Source organism: Phyllobates terribilis, unplaced genomic scaffold (genome assembly GCF_046119375.1).
Source record: "Phyllobates terribilis strain yellow unplaced genomic scaffold, ASM4611937v1 Scaffold_4__5_contigs__length_816908805, whole genome shotgun sequence".
In the NCBI taxonomy this organism is placed as follows: Eukaryota; Metazoa; Chordata; class Amphibia; order Anura; family Dendrobatidae; genus Phyllobates; species Phyllobates terribilis.
The window spans coordinates 292199062-292226483 of NW_027362764.1; the positions used below are offsets into that span (position 1 = coordinate 292199062).

The 27422-nt window shown below is 45.3% G+C and overlaps 1 protein-coding gene across 3 annotated transcripts in view; it reads left to right on the forward strand.

Annotated features, from left to right (window-relative positions):
- Positions 1-27422, forward strand: part of ITGA9 (integrin subunit alpha 9) — a 636829-nt gene that overhangs the window by 380229 nt on the left and 229178 nt on the right. For all 3 annotated transcript variants that reach the window (XM_073678319.1, XM_073678318.1, XM_073678320.1), the window contains exon 17: positions 21095-21171. In XM_073678319.1, the coding sequence (XP_073534420.1) occupies positions 21095-21171 (77 nt within the window). The remainder of the gene's footprint in view (positions 1-21094; positions 21172-27422) is intronic.

Genomic DNA, 27422 nt, shown 5'->3' on the forward strand with positions numbered 1-27422 from the left:
AATAAATACACTGTAGGATAAGGGCAGGTTCCCAATGTGAGGAACTATAGACACCTTTAGGATACGTTAGTATACATCCCCATTAGATGAAAGTCTTACCTCCTGCTGGAATATAACTGAATGCAGAAGACAGCAAGGATAGGAACGTAAGTACACGCTGGAGGCACTGCTGTTATCTTTACATTACATCAATCGTTTACCTCGTAGGTAGCTGAGCGGTGTTGAACGGCAGGATGAGAGTGAAGCAGAGCCCCGGCCGGTGACTCTATGCTTCTGACGGTACAGACTCGTTGGCGCGCAGGCTGCAGTGGAGCGGGCGAGACGAGTAGGACCTTACGTGACGTCACACTCACGTGATGATCATGTGGTTGCACAGGTTACGGAGCGCTGAAAGAGCCAATTCCGACGCGTTTCAGAAACAAACGGTTTCCTTCCTCAGGGATGGCTCTTGGTAGTATCCCAGGTAGTGCCCTCAATCAAGTAACCGCACAGGCTTCTACCCATGTCATAAATGCTCTGTCTGTAAACGCCTACCACTAAAAAAACATAAAACCATTACAAATCAAGATATTGAATTTCCAATTACTAATCTTATCACATGTTCCACAAAGGGAGTGATTTATGGGTTAAAATGTCCATGTGACAAGTTATACATCGGCCGCACCAAGCGCCCTTTGTATGTAAGGATCAATGAGCACCTTAGGAACATTAAAAACAAATTTGTAGGTCATCCCCTCTCTAGACATTATACTATGAAACATGGAGGGAAGATTTTTGGTACCTAAGTGATCGGCATTCAAACTGTCCCCAAACACTGGCGACAAGGGGACTATATTAAATGCATGTCCAGGATTGAAAGCCAGTGGATTTTTAATATGGGCACATTGAGACCAAAAGGTCTCAACAGTGAAATTGAACTATTGGCGTTCAATGAATAAAGGACCTCCCACCTTGATTGAAGGACTTCCCACTAAGCATATAAAGCAGCTGGGATACTACCAAGAGCCATCCCTGAGGAAGGAAACCGTTTGTTTCCAAAATGCGTTGGAATTGGCTCTTTCAGCGCTCCGTAACCTGTGCAACCACATGATCATCACGTGAGTGTGACGTCACGTAAGGTCCTACTCGTCTCGCCCGCTCCACTGCAGCCTGCGCGCCAACGAGTCTGTACCGTCAGAAGCATAGAGTCACCGGCCGGGGCTCTGCTTCACTCTCATCCTGCCTTTCAACACCGCTCAGCTACCTACGAGGTAAACGATTGATGTAATGTAAAGATAACAGCAGTGCCTCCAGCGTGTACTTACGTTCCTATCCTTGCTGTCTTCTGCATTCAGTTATATTCCAGCAGGAGGTAAGACTTTCATCTAATGGGGATGTATACTAACGTATCCTAAAGGTGTCTATAGTTCCTCACATTGGGAACCTGCCCTTATCCTACAGTGTATTTATTGGGCAAATATTATCCTCAGGTATAAGACGATCATATACCTCTCTGCTATTTAGGATCAAGGACTAGCATATCAGGTCCTTCCACCTACCTACCTATAGGAACGACCTCAAAACTAATACCAACTGGGGAGGCGTACCCACAATTGAATGTACCTCGGGAAGATCAATAAATAAAAAGCCAAATAAGTGTTTAAGAATTGTCAGGTAAAGCAGGTGCTACAAGTGACTAGCACATTCCCCCCTCCCCCTGTTTTTTACTGAAGTCTTACCATTTCTTACCTTCCTGTAGGAAATCAGGTGCTCTGTTTTACCTCCAAAAAGATTCCTCTATATCCATAAGCACCATCCCAGGAATAAATACAGTACTCCCACATCAGGTATCTTGTTAGATTAAAAATTATAAAATTATAAAAATATATAAATTATATAATATAAAATTATATAATATTGTAAATTTTCTCTGTTTCTCATATCCAGTGGAACTTCTTGTACATTAGGCACCTGTATACCCTAGCCACCTGCATACCATACTCGGTGAAAATAATTTAGGAGCGCACCAATACGAGGAAGGTAAATACTCCTCTCCTTTAGCCTCTTTAATGGAGCAATGATACATCATAACTGATACATTTTTTCCCCCCTTTTTTCCCTCTAGGGGTCAATACTAACCAATGATCTCCCTGATTATACTGACTGCCTACTATCAAATCGGATCTCAATTTATCTACCTTTTTGGACATAACCCTAAAAACTTTTATATAGAAATATTGCTATTTACGTATTTTAATTTTATTTCAAATAAACTTATTTATCGGTTTTAAAACAATTCTACTTCTCTTTTATATCCGACAGCTCAGCGTGAATTATTATATCTATCTATTTATTTACTTTTTTAGACAACTGTGGTTTTGTTTTTAATTCGCCGCAGACCTGTTGGTCTTATTCCCGAGAGCGCCACTGTATATTCTTCCCTTCTGAACTTTTTATATACTTGATGTGTTTTTCCAGTGAAAACATAACTGAGTAACTTTGTAGGATGGCATGTATGTGCCACGTGCAGTTCACCCCCCTTACAACCTCACTTTCTACTAGATCTGTTACCACTGCTCTTTTTATTGTACAGTAGTGTTCTGTTCCATTTTATCAAACTAATTTTAGCCATTTCTATTCATAAACTACTAAATCAATCAATTTCATCTTTAGCAAACACTCGCTGTTCGTTTGGCTATTTAATTCACATTGCCTTATATATTGTAGACCAAGCAGATGGTATGTCAATTAGGCTGGAGGTAAAGATCAGAGTAACAAAATAGATTTAGCCATATGGTTTTATACTTGGCCTTTAAATTCTACCACTATTAATAATGGTATTTTTCTTCAGGAGAATAATGCAAGGAAATGGCGACATATATTGAATAGAGAACCTGTGCGTCTGCTTCCAGTCAAAGGAAGGAATTGTACAGAAGTACACAGTTAATTGCTGACAGGAGGGTGTTTGTCTGGTTCCAGCCATGGAACACTTCTAACAAACTGGAATACTCTTTGCTTTTAAAACATATTTTTGCTCAGCTTACTCTCCCACAGAGGAAAGGACGGTCTCCTAAGCCAAGAGTGCACAAAATATCAAGGCAGTACGAAGTAACCTTGTGTATGTATAGAATTAGATTTCTAGCTGTCTTGAGAGATGAAATTAGGCTTTCTGGCTATTGCTGTGCATTGTTCCATTCATTCATTCGTTCATGTATTTTTCAAATGAATTATGACAGCTGGATAAACTGTTACCATTGGTTCCTCAAGGATATTTTCAACTTGTGATGAATTAGGCAAATGCAAATCGCTGCGGCGATGCCAGCCAGCTTCAGGGCAGTGCTTACAAGCTCTATGGAAAGAGACTGTGGTAGTGTCCAGTAAGACGGGACACAAGTAGGGCTGAGCGGACCCGTGGAAGTTTTTGTTGTGGTACACGACCTTTATTCCAAAGTTCGGTTTGGGTACCAGAACCTCAACCCCATTGAAAACAATGGGGACCTGAACTTTTCATCTGGAAAATATTCTCACTCTCCTCCCAGATTTCCCCTGAAACTCCGAACATTGCAACTGACTTCCGGGAGAGGTCCGTGTTCAGCAATTAGCAGCGGACACTAGGTGTCCATTACGGTTCACTCATCTCTAGCCACAAGAAATAAAACAAAAAGAACAAAAGGGGAGGGGGGATGAATTTTAATAAATAGTAAAATTGAGAGTTATTTGTTTTCACAAACACTATTCAATTCTGCCAGCAAAGTAGATGGGAATAACCTTTTATGCTGTGTTCCTGACTCACCCCCTGGGCCGAGGGGCACCCGGAACCGGGCTTCTGGGGGTTGTAGTCTCCGTGGCGGTTACCCGGTCCCATGGCTCAGGGTGGTCAGGCCAATGGCGGTATTTTGTGGGGGCTTTTATGGGTTAATGTCCGACTACGCCACCCGTGGATTGCGATCAGCGCGGGCCGCCGCTGCAAGGCAGACTGCTGGGGCCGATGGTGTGTGCAGCTGAGGTAATGAGACTCCACACGGGAAGAGTGGAGCCCCAGGGCAGTGTAGTAGATGATAGGAGTGATGGTGCGAGCGTCCCAGCACTAGTAGTGCTGGCGCGGCGATGAGGCACAGAGACGTGGGATTGCAGTTCAAAGGCTTTACTCACAGTTCTTTATATTCCAAATCACTTCGGTACCGGTAGTGACTGCCCAAGCCGTGCTGCGTCCACCAGGCAAGGGGCTCGGTCAACCCCCAGGCAATTCCAGAGTGTGGCACAGGACTCCCTTCGATTCCTTTCTCTGGCCGTGCCCCACCAGTGACACTACTTTTGTCCAGCTGCCTCGGGCCTTCTCTTGGGATGTTGGATGTCCACTTCCCTGACCCTACGTGGTGTGCCTTTCTAGTAGGTGTAGTGAGGGGTCGCACCAAGATGTGATCACGACCGCCGGTCCTTGGCTGAGGATTAGTCGCCTCCACCAACTTGGGATCCGGTACCCTGTTCTGCCAACCCGTCACCCGCAATCTCCTGGGCCTTTGGGGTTCCTTCTGCCTTCGTGTCTCTGGGCCTCTCTTAGTGTTCCGTTCCTTTCTGTTCCTCTCTGCTGGTCCTGTCCTCTCTGCTGTTTCTGGCCTTCACTCCAGGCCTTCCTCGTGGAGCTGGGCCCAGACTGAGCCACAGCTCCCTGTCAGCCCTCTCTGGCTGAGCTCCTCTCCTCTTCTCCTCCTGACTTAACTTCTCTGAACTCACTCTCTGTCCTAAGATGGTGCCCACCTTATATACCTCCCTCTAGAACATGAGCCCAGGTGACTTGCAACCAATGGGCTCCTACCTATGCCCAGAGACTGTCCCCTCCTGCTCCTACATCACTGGGTTTTCCTCCCCCCTCCCCACTCCAGCCAGGGACAGATGCTGTCGTGCCTGCACTCCTGTCTAGTGGGAGCACCGTTGAGCTGTCCCTCGGAAATGGGGTGTGTGTGATGCATGCCGCCTACCGAGCCCTGGTCCACCCTCCATCCTTACCCGGGAGTGGAATATCACACCTCTGGTTTGAGGTGCAATACCCCTGTAGCGGCCGAACCCTCGGGGCGCTACATTCCCCCCTGGTAAACCACAGCACGTCCTCGGGCTGGAAGAGAATAAAAACAATTTAAAACATACAAAATTTTGGAATGCATTCGCATATAAGACATAACTATTAACTCATCCCTTTATGGGAGGTATTCTTCTCTTCTTAACGTCACTGGTTACATTTTCATACAACATCTTGCTAAGGCCACTGGAACTCTTTTATAAAACACTATGTAAAACTTTTGCACTACTATTTTAGCAGCATATTAAACTTCTTCACATAAGACATTTTCAAGTAAAACATTTTTTTTTCCAAAAACACAATCTTGAGTTCTGGCCGCGGTGCAGCTTGTGACCAGGTGTTCCTTCTTCTTAAAGGTGCAACAGTCCAATAAATTTGTTCTGAGGTAGACGTTGCAGTTTTTTTTTTTTTTTTATAAAACCAGTAGGGGGCGCTTTAAGAAGCGCAACTATTTACAGGATGGCCGCTCTCAGTCCTCGGCCTGGTAGGGAAAGGGATGGCTGTTCTCAGTCCCCAGCCAGGTAAGGGATATAGGGGGTAACTTTAACAGGTAACAGTCCTTTACTAGTTCCACATCAGTCCCAACGGGGACCACACTTCAATCCAGTAACAGTTCCAACAACAGCTCTTATACCCTGACGGGTAACTATTTACAGTTCCACTTTACCGTTTATTGGTAACGGTGTCCTCCAGATGCTCCTTGCTCTTCCGGGTAGTCTTCAGGTCCGTCCGGACCCTCTGGGTACTCAGCGTCTGGGCGGTACTGCAGTTCCTCCTCAGTCAAGCGGTGGACATGGAGGGCGTGCAGTCCTTTGGCGCTCTTGTGCCGGGTGTAGGTGACCACGTCACCAGGGTACAGGTCACGTCCGTGATGTCCGTCTGGCAGGTGACTCTCAACGTCTCTTCTGGTCACGAAGACGTCGTTTGCGGCCTCCGGGTCTCTAATGAAGCCCCAGCCGTGCTCCAGCTGGAACTTTACTATGGTCCCGGTGGCTCGGGGACCGCGGCGGCCTGGGGACTTTGGCGAGCTCTTCGTTTCTGTTCCGCGCTCCGGGCTTGGAGTCGCTCCTCCCTGATACGCCTCTGCCGCCGCTCTCTCTCGAAGGTGGCCAGCTGCTGATGGCAGGACTCCAGGCGACGGGCTGCGTCCGCCCGGGTTTCTTGGGAGAACCCCATTAGATTTTCGCCAGTTGGGTCCCACTCAAACTGGACATCCTGTAGCGGGGGCTGGGTGACTTCCACAGGCTCCGGAGCTGGTATCAGAGGCTCACGCGAGGGCTGGGTTGTCCAGGGCTGACCGCTGGTCAGTTCAGCCGGCCATTGCAGCGGCAGTCCCTCCGGACCAGTATGATGGGCAAACAGGTCCACGCCCAGCAGTGGTATGGCAGGGGACCCCAGTCGGGGAGCAGCGCCCGGGGGCACTCGGCTTTGCGACCAGGCCGGTGGTCGTCTGCTGGTCGTGCCCGGGAGTGGCGCAGTCAAGGTAGGGGGCGCTGGTGAGGCAGCGGCGCCCGGGTGCACTAGGCCTTGCGTCTCGGCCTGTGACGTCTCCCTCTTTACTGCGCCCGGGTTCAAAGGGCACAGCGCGGGGAGGGGCGTGACAGTGACGCTTGCTGCCTGAGGCCTAGCTGGCGGCGGTGGAGGCGTGGTGTCAGGTACGGTCCCCGGGGCTTCGGGTCCCGCAACGAAAGGTGGGGGCAGGCTGGTGGCCTCAGGGCTTGGGGTGATGACGTCCCCGCTACCTGCCTCAGTCTGTGGCCTCCTCCGCGGCGTCGTCTGCAGCCGCCGATCCACCTTCACCGCCCTCGGAGGCAGACATGCTGCTCAGCCCTGGTGATGTCTCCTGCTGGCGGGTTACGTGCTGCTGGGCCAACTCCTCCTTCCACCCGGCAAACACATCTCGCTGCGCCCGGACCATCCTCCGATTTAAATCTTCCATCGCAGCTCGCGCACACTCCGGGTCTCTGGGCAGCTGTTTCAGCAACTCCGTTAGGCTGCACGGTGGTTCAGCCTGCAGCAGGCTGCGGGCCAGGGTGCTGGTGGGGTTTGCTGCTCCTTCCATCTCCGGGTGCGGTACGTCCAGACTGATCCAGGCTGCACCCTGCCCCACAGTTTTCTTTCCTGTCCGCCCCCATGGGGGGTGGTCTTGGGGCCACCTGCTGACAATCACCTTTAGGGGCAGCCCCCCCACGTTGATGGACATCTCCACAGCTGTACTCATGGCTGTGGGGGGCGGGCTCCTTCTTTGGCGCCACTCTGGGACCTGGCCCACGATGGGAGGTGGCCTCCTGCTGTCCTTTGGTGCGCACATAATGGCGTCCGCTCTGCTGGGGCGGGAAAAATGGCTGAAGATGGCGGGAAACGACCAAAGATGGCGTCCGATGGCGGGAAACGACCAAAGATGGCGTCCGATGGCGGGAAACTTCTCTCAGGTAAGTGCAAAGTCTCTTTCAGGCACGCAATACCCATTAGTGGCGGGCTGGTAACGATCCTGCCGACTACGCCAAAGCTGACTCACCCCCTGGGCCGAGGGGCACCCGGAACCGGGCTTCTGGGGGTTGTAGTCTCCGTGGCGGTGACCCGGTCCCGTGGCTCAGGGTGGTCAGGCCAATGGCGGTATTTTGTGGGGACTTTTATGGGTTAATGTCCGACTACGCCACCCGTGGATTGCGGTCAGCGCGGACCGCCGCTGCAAGGCAGACCGCTGGGGCCGATGGTGTGTGCAGCTGAGGTAGTGTGACTCCCCACGGGAAGAGTGGAGCCCCAGGGCAGTGTAGTAGATGATGGGAGTGATGGTGCGAGCGTCCCAGCACTAGTAGTGCTGGCGCGGCGATGAGGCACAGAGACGTGGGATTGCAGTTCAAAGGCTTTACTCACAGTTCTTTATATTCCAAATCACTTCGGTACCGGTAGTAACTGCCCAAGCCGTGCTGCGTCCACCAGGCAAGGGGCTCGGTCAACCCCCAGGCAATTCCAGAGTGTGGCACAGGACTCCCTTCGATTCCTTTCTCTGGCCGTGCCCCACCAGTGACACTACTTTTGTCCAGCTGCCTCGGGCCTTCTCTTGGGATGTTGGATGTCCACTTCCCTGACCCTACGTGGTGTGCCTTTCTAGTAGGTGTAGTGAGGGGTCGCACCAAGATGTGATCACGACCGCCGGTCCTTGGCTGAGGATTAGTCGCCTCCACCAACTTGGGATCCGGTACCCTGTTCTGCCAACCCGTCACCCGCAATCTCCTGGGCCTTTGGGGTTCCTTCTGCCCTCGTGTCTCTGGGCCTCTCCTAATGTTCTGTTTCTTTCTTCCTTTCCTTTCTGTTCCTGTTCCTTGCTGTTTCTGTTCCTCTCTGCTGTTTCTGGCTTTCGCTCCAGGCCTGCCTCATGGAGCTGGGCCCAGACTGAGCCACTGCTCCCTGTCAGCCCTCTCCGGCTGAGCTCCTCTCCTCTTCTCCTCCTGACTGAACTTCTCTGAACTCACTCCCTGTCCTAAGATGGTGCCCACCTTATATACCTCTCTCTAGAACATGAGCCCAGGTGACTTGCAACCAATGGGCTCCTACCTATGCCCAGAGACCGTCCCCTCCTGCTCCTACATCACTAGGTGTACTTTCCCCTCCCCACTCCAGCCAGGGACATAGTCGGTCGTGCCTGCACTTCTGTCTAGTGGGAGCACCGTTGAGCTGTCCCCCGGAAATGGGGTGTGTGTGGTGCATGCAGCTACTGAGTCCTGGTCCACCCTCCATCCTTACCCGGGAGTGGAATATCACACCTCTGGTTTGAGGTGCAATACCCCTGTAGCGGCCTAACCCTCGGGGCGCTACATTCCCACATATCATAGACACTGCATTTTCTCTGCTGCATTTTTTCATGCAGAAATCTGCTGTTTATCGACCCTAGCAAAGTGGAATTTGATGAGAACTCCTACCCACTGTGTCTGACGATGTGCGGTTTTTTTTAGCTTCTTTTTTCTCAAAAGAGCCTCAAATAAAGGGAAAAAAGCAGCAAAAATTGAATAATTAGAGAAGATTGTTATTGCACATTATGGTGCTGACAAATGTGCAGATAAAATGCAGCAGAACAACTCAACATTTACGCTACGGCGCAACATGGGCTTATTTAGCACCTCCCCTATGGCATTAGGTAACTAAGCATTTCAGCAAGCCGCTATATAACTATATAAATCACTCTGTCACTTCTCTAAGTCATTTTTATCATCTCTTGAAGTATTTTCCGTTTAGAAGTGTTATGCTGTTTGTTGATTGTGTTTTTACTATATGCAGCTAATTAGAATTGCTTTGTTTGAAGTTTGCCAATTCTCAACGTATAGGTAATCAATTTATTGAGTCGCATATGCTAGCATTTTGGTACACATGTACTGCTAGCACACATTAGAGAAGGTGGTATGATAAAATGGATGGGAATAAATAAGAAGAATGCTATTACATTACAGGGGAAGCTAGATGGGAAATGGCACAGACGGGTCAATCTTGTGCCCATTAGAAGGAAGGAAAAGATATCAGATACTTTCTCATAAGTTACTTTTTTCCTGATTATGTAGCATGACAAAATTGTGAATGTTGTAGTATCACTAAGGCTAGGTTCACACCTGCTCAGGGGCATAGATACCATTGGTACAACCGTGCAGCCGCACAGGGGCCCAAGAGGTCAGCGGGCCACTTCCACTTCTAAATCATCTGGAATTGTGCATTCTAATAAACTATTAGACTCCAAGGGGCCCATATATTGTTCCTGCATCGGTGCGCTCTTCTCTCTGTGTCTGCTCCTGCTGCACTATTTTGGTAAAACTATAAATATGATTGAAACCTGATGTACCCCATTACTAAGGTCTGTTGAGATCCACTGGTGTCCATCATATCATTTGTTTTTCTGCTCTTATGATGGAATGGAAAACTAGAAATGTGGTAGAACAGATATGAACTTAGCCAAAGGCCACAGCCCCACTATCAGTATTCGGTCAGTATTTTTTTCCTAGGAGTGGGAGACAAAACCAGGAGTGGGTGATAAATGCAGAATTGGTGACTTGTTTCTATTATACCTTTTCTCTGATTGTTCCTCACTTGGTTTTGGCTCCCACTCCTTAGAAAAAATACTGACAGAATACTGACCAGATACTGATAGTGGGGCCGTGGCCTAAGTAGACATTTAGAAACTGTAATTTGTAAGCTTCCAGACAAAATATTACCAAGCAAAAGCTGACCTCCATGAGATTACATAATGCTTGACACTTGTAAACAGAATGACTAGTTTTTTGATGTTGGTTCAGTAAAGACTTGTGGACATAAGTGTTTGACATACACAACTAAAGAGCGTAACTAAAGGAAATATTAATGGGAATCTGTCAGCAGGTTTTTGCTATTTAATCTGAGAGCAGCATAATATATAGCAAGAAAGCCTGATTCCAGGGATGTCACTTTCTAGTCTGTGTGTTGTGATTTCAGAACATTCAGTGTTTTATCAGCAGGAGATTATCACTACAGGACTAAGTCTCATATGCACGCCTGTCAGGCTAATCTGGCACATGCTGACAATGCACAGTGTACACAGGAAGCTGCCAATCAGGGATGTGGGTGCTGTTTTATATAGTGATTAGCATTCTCACCACTGCTACATCTACAACAGAGAAATCAGGGATTCTATCAAAACTACACAAAGCAGTCCAGTAAGTGACACATCGTTGGAATCTGGCTCTCTTGCCCTATAATATGCTGCTCTCAGATTATATAGCATAAACCTATTGACAGATTTCCTTTAAAATCAGAAAAAAAATCCAGCCTGTGTGATGTACTTATTTTTGTGTCGGGGTTTGGATGGAGATCTAGTTGTCCTCATTGATTGAAGTAAATTCGGAATCACTTTTCTCCTCACTAGTAAGAGAAGAACCCACTCCCACCAACTATAGGGATCGGTAGGAAAAAAAAACATCTAATCCTTTGATTGGAAACCACTTTGTAAAGCATCTTGTGTATTTTCTAAAAAGTTTCAAGATGTGTACACCCTAGAGTCGTGTTGGGCCAGTGGGAGAGTTGTCAGCCTAGCTTGAAGATACATCAACCACATGTGCTATTTTCTGGCAGGTTGTAAATGATCCCACGTTATTTAGATCACTTACACTTTAGATGCATTTGCACTTTCATTGTAGTTATTCAGGAAATATCAAACAGCCTGGACCCTGTCTCAGGAAATGTGGATGACTGGAGAGCCTGTATAATATATCTGCTGAGATACTGATTCTTTTTATTCTTTGCAGACTGAAATCTTTGGCCATAAGGGCTGGAGAGCTGTCATACTAGCTTCCTGTAGTTTTCCTATGACCTTTGGAATCACTGGGAAGCAAGTAGGCCAGATTCAGCTTTTACTAAAATCCTAACACATCTGTTGTCTCAGCTCTTTGTTTCACAGTATCACAAGTTTGGGGTTAGAGCTGTTTTTTTTTTCTATTTACCTAGAGTACATATAGCCTGTCCTTACCCTAACCCCATTAATATTCTTACGGACCTAGAAAAATCATCCGCAGGTATTGGAAAAACAGAATGATGCTGATATGCAGGGTTGCCACCAGGAGTTTCAGGGCCCCATACTGACAAAATTTTTGGACCCCCTTGAGACTCCACCCAGGCTCCACCCCAGCTCCGCCTCCACCCCTCAAACCTTCCACCTTCCCACTGCCCACTCTTGGAAAAACTCCACTTCTGTACCACGTCCTCACCAATCACACATTAACAGTACCCATCGAACACCAGATCACACACATAGCCAGCAGCTTTTGTTTTGGCCAAAAGATTTTTTAATCCTGCCACTACGACAAGGTAGACTCTTTTGCCCGGGCCATACTCTACCCTATTAAAATTTTCTTAAAATACCCAATGCTTTTTTTAGGTTTATTTTTATTTATGTTTCTTTAAGGGAATGTGTCACATACATTTTTTTTTAAATGACCGTTACCATCACATACATGGGACAAATAGTGTCACACCATGGACGGACCATATATTATCACAACATAGTCACCGAATAATACCACATACAAGGAACAAATACCGCCACACAACGATCAGACCACGTATTACCACCACATAGTGACCGAATACTACAATACTGATCATTAATAAAAAAACACAATACTAATATTACCCTGCCATTGTAGACAGGAGCTCTGTACATAGTATACACGGACTCACCAGTGGCATTTTACACAGGAACTCTGTATATAGTGTATAGGTAATACTGTGATCAGTGATATTATGCACAGGAGCTCTGTATATAGTGTCAGTGTACAAGTAATACAGTGATCACCGGTGACATTATACACAGGAGCTCTGTATATAGTGTATAGGTAATACAGTGATCACCAGTGACATTATACACAAGAGCTCTGTATATAGTGTATAGTGTACAGGTAATACCGTGATCACCAGTGACATTATACAATGGAGCTCTGCTCTGTGTATAGTGTACAGGTAATGCAGTGATCACCAGTGACATGAGTGATCACCAGTGACATTATACACTGGAGCTTTGCTCTGTATATATTGTACAGGTAATACAGTGATCATCAGTGACATTATACACAGGAGCTCTCTATATAGTATACAGAGAATACAGTGATCACCAATGACGTTACACACAGGATCTCTGTATATAATATATGGTGTACAGTGTAAGTGCACAGATAACGCGCTGACTCACGAGTGACATCTCTAGTTGAAGTCCTTCATCTTTGCTTTTATCCAGCGCAGACCGCCATCACTTCTTCCAGCCAGTACTAGTCTCTGCAGAAAATAACACAGTTACCTAGAGCACCACTTCCAGAGCACATTCCCCACTTTTTCCCCAACTTCTACACTACACCAGATAAAGGGAAAAAAACGACAGTGTTGCCCTGCACAGTAACAGGACCCCCACTGAAAACTGTATCCTGAAAAATAAAACACATCTCTGCAGTAATAATATCCCTTAATTAGTCCCTACAGTAATAATGTCTGGCCCCTTCCTGTAATAACAGCCACCATCCTGACCCCCTTGTGTCTCAATCCTGGTCTCCTTGTGTCTCAATCCTGGCCCCACATGTCTCATTCCTGGACCCACATGTCTCATTCCTGGACCCACATGTTCTGCCATCTTGGCCCCATATGCCTCCATCCTGCCCCCATATGTTCTTCCATCCTACCCCCATATGGAGTCCAACAGCATCCTCTTCCTCACCCAATTGAGGATCAAATGCGCCGGCACATGGCAGTGACGTCATACGCTGGCTTCCTGCATGGCAATAGACGAGGATGCACGTTCAGCTACTGAACCGGCCGAATCCTGCCTCTGGGGCCCGATGAGCAGACGCAAAAGAGGGGGGCCCGGTTTGGTCTGCTCACCGCGCCGCATTCACCAGTAAGGGCAATAATGCCCTCATGGCGACTCTGCTAATATGAGTTAGATTTACTGTTGCTGTCTAATATTTAGACAGTGTAAACCTTGACTGGGCATTCTTAAGATATGCCCAATATATGGCAGTGGCTCATGCTGGATAATAAATTTGCCACATCTGTATACACTTTTATCTAAGTTAACACCACCTAATGGTTGTCTTATTTTGCACCAAAAATCTTGGCCAGTTTTGGCAGATTTTGTAAACTTTCATGCCAGCCCCATTTAGGTGAAACCATGCCCCTTTTCCCAATAAGCTGCAACCCTTATAAATCAAGGTGCAAAAAGATTCTAAAATATGTAGTAAATGTGGTGCAAGACATGTTGGACAGTTTTTGGAATAAGTTTTCCTAGAATTCTGGGGATCGTAGCTAAATAAATCTCCTCCAAGGTGCTTAAATCTGCATTTTACAAGCTGAGGCCAAAGCAATTGTTAATATAATCGTTCTATGGTAATAGAATGGTATGTTATCATCAGCGCATCACCTCTTCACATGGGGCAATGTGCTGCCGATAATGATAATTTTTAAGCCATTGATGTTTTTTATTGGGTCAGGAACAAGTGTTCCTACAAATGGTCATTCCCCGAATATTGACTTGTCTAAATATGTGAGGCTGATATAACCTGGGAGACGATAGTATCTTGTACCTACAACTATTTTGTAACTATAAGTGAATGGTGTATACTATTCAATTTTTTAGCAATGAAAATTACCAACCACCTCTAGATAAAAGCACTTCGATCAAAACAGCAACTATTGGAGCAATTAGGTGATCATCACTGGTCTTGTTCCCAGCATCCCCCACAAACAGCTCATTATGTCGGAGGAAGGTCAATTATTTCCCCTAGGAAAAATGTAGTATTTCATGCTGGCTCTTGATAGTGTAGCTCTGATTTCTGGCTCATAAACTCTAGCAGATCTTCATAAGACAACCCTATTAATGTAATGTTTAACACAAAATAATTTTAAAGCGGTTGTCGCGTCTCTTCTGGAGTGCACCACTCATCTGTCTCCAGACTTCCGACTGCCAGGAGGTCAATGTGCTCCTGCTTGACTGACAGTTCAGACCAGTGACATCATCGAGCGACTGGCCCGAAAAGTGGGCTCTTCATTGTTGCAAGTCAAGCTAGCTTGGAGGAGCACAGTTGTACTGAGTCAGGCCGGATAGGGAGCTAGCCCTGCTCTGCAGCAATCCAGACAGCTTCAGAGAAAGAGCATGTAATCACTGTGCATGTGCTAGACCGGCGGTGGCTGGTAATCAAGTCAACCAGCAGTAAGCTATGAAATTAGAAATACCTCCATTCTATAGAACGGAGATGATTTTTAATGGAAAGTAATTTGCAAAGCTACTTCCTTTTATAAGAACTTCGCAATTGTAACATTAAAAAAAAATGAGAATAACCCTTTAAGTAAAAATATGTTTCCTAAAATGTTCCAAGGGTTGACAATGGAAATGGTTATGAAGTTTTTTGCCATAGTATCTGCTGTTAAATAATTCTGTTAGTTTCCTAATTCAATATTGCTGCACTTCATACATTATGGGTAGACATGTAATATAGATAAAATGCTACAGTAAATGCAGGTTATGCTATCTGTTTGATTTTGCAAGTAAGGCTATATTCACATCTTAGTTTTGGCTATGTTGGAGGTATACATGGGACTTACTTCCTGATGCATACCTCTGGCCACAGACCCCCATACACCTAGTGTTAACCAAAAGTGTGTCCTTGTGGCATAAGGTAGGCAAATATTTGTTACCATATCTTTTAATTATATACTGCTCAAAAAAATAAAGGGAACACTCAAATAACACATCCTAGATCTGAATGAATGAAATATTCTCATTGAATATTTTGTTCTGTACAAAGTTGAATGTGCTGACAACAAAATCACACAAAAATCATCAATGGAAATCAAATTTATTAACCAATGGAGGCCTGGATTTGGAGTCACCCCCCAAAATTAAAGTGGAAAAACACGCTACAGGCTGATCCAACTTTGATGTAATGTCCTTAAAACAAGTCAAAATGAGGCTCAGTATTGTGTGTGGCCTCCACGTGCCTGTATGACCTCCCTACAACGCCTGGGCATGCTCCTGATGAGGTTGCGGATGGTCTCCTGTGGGATCTCCTCCCAGACCTGGACTAAAGCATCCGCCAACTCCTGGACAGTCTGTGGTGCAACGTGATGTTGGTGGATGGAGCGAGACATGATGTCCCAGATGTGCTCAATCGGATTCAGGTCTGGGGAACGGGCGGGCCAGTCCATAGCTTCAATGCCTTCATCTTGCAGGAACTGCTGACACACTCCAGCCACATGAGGTTTGGCATTGTCCTGCATTAGGAGGAACCCAGGGCCAACCGCACCAGCATATGGTCTCACAAGGGGTCTGAGGATGTCATCTCGGTACCTAATGGCAGTCAGGCTACCTCTGGCGAGCACATGGAGGGCTGTGCAGCCCTCCAAAGAAATGCCACCCCACACCATTGCTGACCCACTGCCAAACCAGTCATGCTGAAGGATGTTGCAGGCAGCAGATCGCTCTCGACGACGTCTCCAGACTCTGTCACGTCTTTCACATGTGCTCAGTATGAACCTGCTTTCATCTGTGAAGAGCACAGGGCGCCAGTGGCGACTTTGCCAGTCGTGGTGTTCTGTGGCAAATGGCAAGCGTCCTGCACAGTGTTGGGCTGTGAGCACAACCCCCATCTGTGGACGTCGGGCCCTCATACCACCCTCATGGAGTCGGTTTCTAACCATTTGTGCAGACACATGCACATTTGTGGCCTGCTGGAGGTCATTTTGCAGGGCTCTGGCAGTTCTCCTCCTGTTCCTCCTTGCACAAAGGTGGAGGTAGCGGTCCTGCTGCTGGGTTGTTGCCCTCCTACGGCCCCCTCCAGGTCTCCTGGTATACTGGCCTGTCTCCTGGTAGCGCCTCCAGCCTCTGGACACTACGCTGACAGACACAGCTTGCATTGATGTGCCATCCTGTATGAGCTGCACTACCTGAGCAACTTCTGTGGGTTGTAGAGTCCGTCTCATGCTGCCACAAGTGTGAAAGCACAACCAACATTCAAAAGTGACCAAACCATCAGCCAGAAAGCATTGGCACTGAGATGTTTGTGGTCCCCATCTGCAGAAGCACTCCTTTATTGAGGGTGTCTTGATAATTGCCAATAATTTCCATCTATTGTCTATTCCATTTGCACAACAGCATGTGAAATTGATTGTCAATCAGTGTTGCTTCCTAAGTGGACAGTTTGATTTACTTGGAGTTATATTCTGTTGTTTAAGTGTTCCCTTTATTTGAGCAGTGTAGTATACTAAATAGTAGTCTGTAACATATTTTCTTTGCATAGACACACAGTACTCCACATAGTATATCTTACGTTTTTCAATGGGAGTCAATGGCTAATAAATATGCCACTACATGCCTATTCGGTGGCATATGTCAGAGATCTACGTCAGAGTTTACTCTGACATAGCTGACGATAAGATTTGAATAAAGTCTAAATTGCTTCATGTGTATGTGATAATTTGTGTATATTGGCCACAAAATATCTGAGTAATCCTACCTTGAAAACAGAGAAAGAAGAGGTAGAAAAACAACAATAGATGACATTTTATGATCAGTCTTAATACTTGTAGACAAATTCTTTGGCATGCAGATCATAAGAGAACATCATGCATGGAAAGATGCCAATCTGACGTATGAAGGAGCTGGCAGCTTGACAACCATATGTCTGAGTGCAGCAAATCAGCAAATTCTTTAAAACTTCTAAATTAGCTTTACTCAGCGAAACCATAACGCCAGATAGAGGAGATGGATAGCTAAATTAATTTGGATACTCTAAATGCAAATCACCCAGCATAAACGAAGCAGTGGGAAAGGTAAACTGTGAAGATTCTGGGAGGCTGAAATGGTAATATATGCGGAATAATGGAACAATGGTTCATAATGCTTCCCTGTATAGCACACTATTCTTAGCAACAGTTCCAATCATGGTTATCGTCTCTTACTTGACTATAGTGCAGGGGTGGGCAATTACTTTTTTCCAAGGGACTACACGATATACTGTGACAGTTGTAGAAGGCCAAACCAACAGGCCTTAAACTTAATTCTCCTCATTATTATTGTTTTATATTAATTTGTATCTCTTAATATTGAGCAGAATTAAGTCTGGTGACTGTTAATATATGTTACGATAGGCCTTATTGTAACATGAACATGTATTCTTACCTCTATCAGTGAATCAACACCATATAATTCACTGCTTTTCATAAAGTTTATATAAATCACACTGCTCCTGTTATTATTATTATTTATTATTATAGCGCCATTTATTCCATGGCGCTTTACATGTGATAGGGATATACATAGCAATAACATTTACATAATCTTAACAAAACGAGTCAGCGACTGGTACAGGAGGAGCGAGGACCCTGCCCGCGAGGGCTCACAGTCTACAAGGGATGGGTGAGGATACAGTAGGTGAGGGTAGAGGAGGTCATGCAGTAATGTGGTGGAGCGGTGGTTACTGCAGGTTGTAGGCTTGTCGGAAGAGGTAGGGCTTCAGGTTTCTTTTGAAGGCTTCCATGGTAGGCGAGAGCCTGATGTGTTGGGGTAGAGAGTACTAGAGTAGGGGGGATGCAGGGGAGAAATCTTGTATGCGATTGTGGGAAGAGGAGATAAGAGGGAAGTAGAGAAGTAGATCTTGTGAGGATCGGAGGTTGCGTGCAGGTAAGTACCGGGAGACTAGGTCACAGATGTATGGAGGAGACTGGTTGTGGATGGCTTTGTATGCCATGGTTAGGGTTTTGAACTGGAGTCTCTGGGCAATGGGGAGCCAGTGAAGGGATTGACAGAGGGGAGAGGCCGGGGAATAGCGGGGGGACAGGTGGATTAGTCGAGCAGCAGAGTTTAGGATAGATTGAAGGGGCGCAAGAGTGTTGGAAGGGAGGCCACAGAGCAGGAGGTTGCAGTAGTCAAGGCGGGAGATGATGAGGGCATGCACTAGTGTTTTTGCAGAGTCTTTGCTGAGGAATGCACGGATCCGGGAGATATTTTTGAGTTGGAGTCGGCAGGAAGTGGAAAGGGCTTGGATATGTGGTTTTAAGGAGAGATCAGAGTCAGTCCTTGTGCTTTGACCAACAGCTCCCAACTCAATATGATGTCCCCCCAGTCCTCCCACACAGTATGTTGTACAACACAGTATGATATTTCCACACAGCCAAAACACAGTATGATGTTCCCACACAGCCACCCACACAACATGATGTCCTCCCAAAGCCCAAGCCCCCACACAGCGTGATGTCCGCATTAAGCCCACTACACATTATGATGTTTGCCCATGCAGTATGATGTCCCTGCACAGCTTGCCACAGAGTATGATGTCCCTATATAGCTCCTCAAACAGTATGATTACCCACAAACCCCCTATACAGTATGATATCCTCAAAAAGCCCCCCAAACAGCCCCTCACACAATATGTAGTCCCTACAAAGCCCCACACTGAGTATAATGTCCCATCAAACAGTATTATGACCCCACACAGCCCCCTGTGCAGTGTAATGTCCCCCACACATTTTTTTTCCACGCAATATGATGTCCCACATAGCCCCCATTCAGTCTGATGTCCGAACAAAGCCTCCACAAAGCAAAATGTCCCCATACAGGCCCCTATACAGTATGATATCCTCACACAACTCCACATTCAGTATGAGGTCACCACACAGCCCCACATGCAGTATGTTGCCCCCACAGTTTCCCACACTGCTCCTGTCTGAGGCACAATTGGTGCAACACAGTGAAATCATTGTGCCTGCTGAGATCTCTGGCGCACAAGCTCAATGGTGATAAATGGGGCCATCATACTGTGTGAGAGGGCTGTGGGGACCATTATACAGTTTTTAAACAGGCAGGGAAATGCTTTTCCTCACAGGAACAAGCAGCTGAGAACCCATGCTGTCCTGTCTATATACTCTTTTGCTTCCTCCCTGCCCAGGAGATGTGGTATGATCAGACCATGTTCCTGTATGGTCAGACACAGCCATTACACAGTACATAGTGGGGACACATTTGTGAGATTATCTCAGCACAGGAACAATTTTTTTTTAACTCATACAATTGTAGAACATATTTTTATTCCAATATCTAAACTATTGATTAAAATGTACTTTGTTCATGGGACAACCCATTTAATACTTTGAAGCATTTTTACATGATCTGAGATTTGAAGAGGTTTAAGTTCATGGTTAAGAACTTATTAATATCCACACTGCAGAGTACCAGAGGATGATTCTGAGGTAATTGTTGATATATTTAAAATAGTGAGGGAGCAGTTTTATTTCACATAAAGTGGTTTATAAAAATAATATAAATTTGTCAGACGTCATTTATTTATGTTTTAACCTGATTTTTGCAATTTCAGGTAAGGCTGATGTACAAATAGTACGGTGCTCATGGGCTGCTATGGGCCAACACTGTAGCTCCTTGTGCATCCAATTTAAAGGGGTTGTCCAGGCTGAAATGAAAAGTCTACAGTCACTCTATGTGACTGCAGGCTGCTGGATCATGACAATGTACGATGCCCATACTTGTATTATTTCCCTGTATTCCCATGACGGTGGTCGGCCACTTTGCCGCATGTATGAGGTTTGCATACTTGTGGTCATGTGCCAACTATACTCTTGGGCTTTTCGTAATTCTCTTCTATTGAGAGAAGCTAGATGAGTCTAGTTGGCACATGAACCCAAATATGCTGATCCCATGCATGTGATCACGTGACCAATCACTATCAAGGGGAATATAGGGGAATCATGACAGCGAGCATATCACGCACTGTCACAACTTGACAGTCTGCAGTTTCTATGGATTATTTAAAAAATGACATGTAAAATTTTGCAGGTATTTCATCCTTAGATGCATTACTAATATAGCATTGTGGGAATTCTATACAGGGTCTGTGCTAAGAACTTAAACGTATACATAGACCTTCCTTATTACTGTGATGCATGTCACCTTATAAGCTGTATGTTCTGTATATCTTAAAAGCATGATCTGTGAATGAAGAACACATCCAGCAGATGTGACCATATAGCCAATATCCATACAGATACCTGTTAATGTCTTGGGCATTGATGGTAGAATTTCCATTTCTTAATCACATTATGAAGAGACATTTCTTTCCCTACTTTGCTTTAGAACATGCTTTATTTGTGCTGCTCTTATTATTTCTATGGCAAGGAGACGTTTTGTTCTTCTTCAGAAACTCTCTTCATGACACTTGTACATAATGTCCATTATCTCTAGTCCATTGGTCTAGAATCCAGCAGTTGTGAAAGCTGCGGTATGTCATAACTTGCTGAGACTTGTAGTTTTACAACATGTGGAGCGTCATGGGTTAAACTAGATAAGGACAAAGTGAGTTCCCAACTTTCCACTAGTTCTTAATTCATACACATAGTGTACTGCTTAGATCAGGGACACACCTTTATTGCCAGATGCAAAATCTGATTATTGTAATTGATGACTTTTGCTTCGTGTGGTTTATTCACATATTGCTGTATGACGAGATTCTGTTACCCATTTATTTGCAGACTTTCTTTGAAAGAAATTGTCGCTCTGATGATTGTCCTGCTGATTTGCATCTGAAGGGACGGTTGCTGCTGTCAAGGTGAGCTCCCATGGATCCTCTGATTTTGTCTCTACTAAAGCTCTTGGGATTGGATTCTGCTGCTCACACATCTGCTGAATGGACTGTCAGGAAATTGGTGGGAAAGTAGCAACCTTGACCTTAAGGGTATGTGCCCACGTAGCTTTTTACAAGCGTATATGCTGCGGAATTTCCACAGCGTAAACGCTTGTGAAATGCTTGTTAATCCGCCCCCCATGGTCCCCAATTTCAATGCCCATGCTGCGGATTTTTCCACAGCGTTTATGCTGCGCTCAAAAATCCGCAGCACGTCCATTAATTTTGCGGACGCGCATGCGGAATTGCCTTGTCAATGCAATAAAAAAACGCAAGGCAATTCCGCATGTCCCAAACGCATCATAAACGCGCAAAAAACGCTTGCAAAATTCCGCAAGCGTTTTTCCGGGAGAGGACATGCGGAAATGAAGCTGAAATTTTCTGCTTCATTTCTGCAACGTGGGCACATAGCCTTAAAAACCAAAAAATAAATCAGATCAGGCATCGCCTGCTCTGCCAAAGCTGTTTTACAGTTATAATAGGTGAAGCTAATAGTGGGGGACCAATCTCTGGGATTTAGCATTGCCGAAAATGAGGTCCAAATTATTTTTCTCAGTCTGATACCAGGATAAACGTGATAATATGTCACCGAAATCAATGGGTTCAGATAAAATTTTATCTTCTGTATATGGGAACTCTAAAGAAGTATTCTGGTCTAAGAAAGTTGTCACCTATTTATTTGATAGGTGATAACTGTTAGATCTGTGTTGTTCCCACGAATGGGACCTCCACTGGTCACCGAATCAAGACTCTTCCCTCCCACTGTCTTGTAGCTGTGTGCTCTACTAAAGTCTATGGCACTGACAAAGACAGCTGACAAGAGGCTAACAGTTGGTTGTCTTCATATTCATTTTATTATACTCACTTATATAGCACCATTAATTCCACAGTCATTACCAGCACTGTCTCCATTGGGGCTCAAAATCTTGATTCCCTATGTCTTTGGAGTCTGGGAGTACACCAACCCAAACACAGGGAGATCATACCGAATCCTTGCAGATGTTGCCCTTGGTGGGATTTGAACCCAGGACCCCAGCACTGCAAGGCTATAGTGCTAACTAGTGTTGAGCAAGTATGTTCTGGTCCGAGTATGCTCGGGTCGAGCTCCGAGTATTTACAGCTGCTCGGTGATATGGTTGAATCGTGATTTGCTACTGTTTGACAGCTTTATTACATGTGAGGAATGTGTAAGAAATAGACATTCCTCACATGTAATAAAACTGTCAGTCGCAAATCATGCACACGAGAGTGATTCAACCATATCACCGAGCAGCTATAAATACTCGGAGCTCGGCCCGAGCATACTCGGCGAAAGGGTTAATAGAACATACTCGCTCAACACTAGTGCTAACCAATGAGCCACCGTGCTGCCCATATCTTCAGTGCCATAGAAAGGAGTGGCAGGGCGCATGGACAACCTGCCGCCACAATTAAATCCTCCTTACTGCGGTCTTATGGCAAGGTGAGAACAGAGAATACAAAGCCCCCATTTTGGGATTCAGTGATGGTATGTCTGATCCCTTCACAGAGTTAGCAGTTAAAGGGGTTGTCCACTACCTAGACAACCCCTTTTTAAATTAAGTAGTCCCATTTGTAGAATAAAAATAACAGTTGCCTCCTGACCCGGTGCCATTCCATTGATGTTATGCCACGTGAATCCTGCATCCAATTCCAGTGCTGTGCTCTCACTTCCCTTGGATGAACCTCGGATAAGCAGAAGTGAGGGCGCAGCACCCCTTTAGGAGCTGCTGATTGGCTGCAGGGCTCATGTGGCATAACAATGAGACCCGGTGTCAACATTGTTGGAACAGTGCCTGTACAGGAGGTGGACAACTCCTTTAACAAATATCTAGCACAGGGTTCCCCAACTCCAGTCCTCAAGACCAACCAACAGGCCATGTTTTCAGGATTTCCTTAGTATTACACAGGTGATAATTATTTCACCTGCACAGGCAATAATTCCATCACCTGTGTAATAGTAAGGCAATCCTGAAAACATGGCCTGTTGGTGGGCCTTGAGGACTGGAGTTGGGGAGCACTGCTCTAGCAGACAGATGATATCTTGCTTAGACTGCAATATCCCATTAACTAATCCACCAGATAAAGTTTCAAGCATTTCCATAGGTTGCAGCTATTTTAAAATACTTTACAGCACCAGTAAATCATATAAATCATACTGTAAAATGTATATACAATAAAATATCATGAGGTAACCAAAAGTATCTGACACTATAAAGTTCTTGGTAAAAAAAAAATGTCTTATGGATGAAAACTTGTTAAAGACGTTATATTGCCCTCTAATGGTAGTTTCGGAAGAATATAGGTGCAACATATGTAACATAACAATAAGGAACCATTTTATACCGTGACAAAGGAAAGTGTCCTAATTCATGCAGAGGATACCTTTTTTCATGAGTTATGAGGAGTAGGAGTTTGTGAGTACTGCTCTGCCATTGGAAGTAACGGACTGTTACTTAAAGAATAATGCTGTACACAAGAATCTTTTTTACAGGCAGCCGGGGATTAAAAGAGGTATAGGATATTATTTATTTTTCTTGGAAGCTTTCTACCTGTGGAAAATGTACACAGAAATTTGCCAATCAGTGGTGGGTGTGTGGCTGGACTACATGGCAGTAGGTTTACTAGCCCTCTAGTAATCTCCTGCTGATAAAACAGTGATTTTATTAAAACTGCAGCCAACAGCCCAGTAGGTGTAGGGATTGTACTCACTCAGGTGCGGTTTGAGGCAAACAGGGGGCATGTTCCTTTAAATGTCCATAATGGTTTATTAGCTTCATAAACCGTTCAAAAGGAAAATGCAAACAAAATAGCCTTTAGTGCAGGCAAAACAAAGATAACAGTCCTTATAGCAAAGTCTCTGGATGGCCAGCGCTGTGGTCACACAGGCTGGTGTAGCGTCAAGTGTCCTGGATTGGTCTGGAGACCACAGCACACAGGAGGCCCTCTCCCTCCAGACACACAGACCATGTACCAAACAGCAGCTTCCATTTTATAGGCTGGTAACCACACCCAGAGGTGAGGTATGTGGGTAGCTGGACCCGCCCATTCTCTCCTAGCAACCCGTACCCCGGCTCCCAGGTGCAACAATTAGTCCTCTTAGTGCAATACTCCGGGTTACATCACAGAGACCAGCCATCTCTGTGACACATACCTCCCATCCACTACACGACTGTTAGCCACCTTACACAGGGTCTCTGCCCCTACATCATACTGCTCTCAGGTTAGATGGCAAAAACCTGGGGCCAGATTTCCTTTAAAGAAGGGGGAGTTAAGGGGGATATATGGGGATAGATTTTGGATTGCTTTGTACTGTATGTCCTGGACAGTATTTTAATGTGGAGAAAATGGCAGAGGATATAGGTATTAATTGGGATGGTGGCATACAATTTATGTCTGGTCATATTGAGTTCCCAAAAATAGTGAAACATGTCAAAGCTAAAGAGTCCAGATCAGGAGAGGACAATTCATGTGAGAGACCGTGACTGTTGTGGAGGGCTGAACCAATAGGCCGAAACTAATTCTGCTCAATATTAATATTACAATATTAAATATAATTATTATTTTATATTAATGTTAATTGTATCACTTAATATTGTACATAATTAAGTATGCTGACACCCAACTACACAGCTCCCCTATATACAGTATGAGCCCCCCATAGTCCCCCTATATACAGTATGATTCCACACAGCATCCCCTACACAGTATGAGCCCCCCACCGTCCCCCTATATACAGTATGATTCCACACAGCATCCCCTACATACAGTATGATCCCATACACAGCCCCTATATACAGTGAGACCCCTCACAGTCCCCCTACATACCGTATGAACCCCCACATAACCTCCTTGTATACAGTATGAGCCCCCAGAAGTCCCCTATATACAGTATGAGTCCCCACACTGCCCCTTATATACGGTGTGGGCCCCCACATAGCCCTCCTATATAAAGTGTGATCCCCAACATAGCCCCTTATATACAGTATGAACCCTTACATAGCTCTCCTACATACCGTTTGAACCCCCACATAGCTTCCTATATACAATATGAGCCCCCACATAATCCTTCATAAACAGTATGAGCCCTCACATGTACAGATATACGTCCCACACACATGCACAAATATAAAAAAAAACACATGCTCACCTCGCTCCGACTGTGTGCACCAAGACTGTGCACTGTAGACGCTTTGTAGTGACAGTAACCAAAGATAATCGCTCTCTCAGTAAATGCTCTTCCACAGTAATAAATACCCAAAGAGAGAATAGGAAGCTGAAGCGTATTCATGTAAAAATATTGATTTTTATTATTGATAGATACATAAAAACAGAATTTAAAAGGGAGGGAGAAGGAGACACGAAGTGCCACAGCCAACCATAAGGTGTATAAGTAGGACAAGGATAACAAAACAATAATTCAAAAAAAGCTGTCCACCTAAGTCTAAGGGCTTAATAAGGAAACATCCCATAAGTCCTAAATGAGGAAATTAGCATCAAAGACGTCCATCATATGCATAAATACAGCATTATCCCTTATAGTATAAACTATATAAAGTGCATGTGCAATCTTGTCATGAGATACATGTATTATAACAATGATACTAAGGAGGTAGATGGTAGTACTCGAATAGTGAGATCTAAGGAGTAAAAAACAGCTTTATCCATAGGTAACATTGGGGGAAAAGGTAGAGACTATCAACACAGAAAGAATGTATCCTAAGAGGAACCGGTAAGCATAGCATGTGGGAGCATAATCATATACAGTCAAATGCAGTGGTTTTGCACAATAAGTTAGAAATTCACACGCTTAGTATATATATTTTTATGCTTTGTTCAAAAGCCAGCATACAAGTCCAGTGCTCCCCATACAGTCAGTGCCCATAATACAACCTGGTGTAGATGTGGATGGCAACCCCAGCGCACGTTTCACGTATGGCTTCCTTGGGGGGCATTCGTAGTGACATCATCGCGTCTGCTGATTCAGTTGCACATGCTGAATGGTAGAAGAAGGAGCTGGCGGATCCCTCCTCCACCATTATATTCACCGCAGTCTGCATCCTGAAGATACGGATAGCAGTGACATTAGGACGCCAGGCTGAGGGGTGAGACCGCATGGTGTGGCCCATGGGTTACTGTTTTTAGCTCTTTGGCCGGACTGAAATAACCAGATTGCCGGATGTGACCTGCAGGCTGTTCTTTGTCCACGTCTGGTCCAGACTGTTAGGGTACATCCACAGTGTTTCTGAAAAAATCTAATTTTTTTGTTCACTGCAAAATTTAGATGTATTGCAAGGTGAGATCTAAGGTACAAATCTGCATGAGGAATTGAAATGCTACAGATTTAAAGGAACCATGTCATTCAATTCACTGTGCCCAAACCACAGGCAGCATGAGTCAGAGCCTGGCTACACTACCAGGTATGTTTTTCTCTAAGAAAATGAAGGTAGAACATCTAGCCGTGGACCACAGGCAGAAACAAGACTAGTCTGGCACTGTCCATGGCTGCTTTCTCCCAGTGTAGCGACAGGTGATTGACAGAGGGGGCCGCTCTGAATTATTCTTGAAACTTTGGAGTGTTTCAGAGACAAATATACCTGGCTGTAATTGTGCAACCAGGCTCTGATTCCTGCCCGTGGTTTCTGCAGCATGAATCTGCTGACAGGTTCCCTTTAATATCTGATCTGCACGTCAGTTTCCACTTTGAGATTAGTTTGCAGGGGTTTGGGTGAGATGTATCCTCACTGCTGCGACTTTAATAAGCTGTGGCTCTTCTTTCCGCAAATCTTGATGAAGTCTAACTCCTGCGGTTTCGTTTTTAGCTACAGGTGGGCAGTTTTTATTTCCTCATGCTTGTGGCCATAGCTTATGGCTGGGTGCCCACGTAGCGTTTTTCAAGCGTATATGCTGCGGAATTTCCGCAGCGTAAACGCTTGTGAAATGCTAGGTAATTCGCACCCCATGGTCCCCAAGGGGATTCCGCAAGTTCTATGCGCATGCTGCGGATTTTTCCGCAGCGTTTATGCTGCGTACAAAAATCCGCAGCATGTCCATTAATTTTGCGTTTCCGCAAGCGGAATTGCCTTTTTCAATGCATTAAAAAACGCAAGGCAATTCCGCATGCGTTTATCCGGGAGAGGACTTGCAGAAATGAAGCT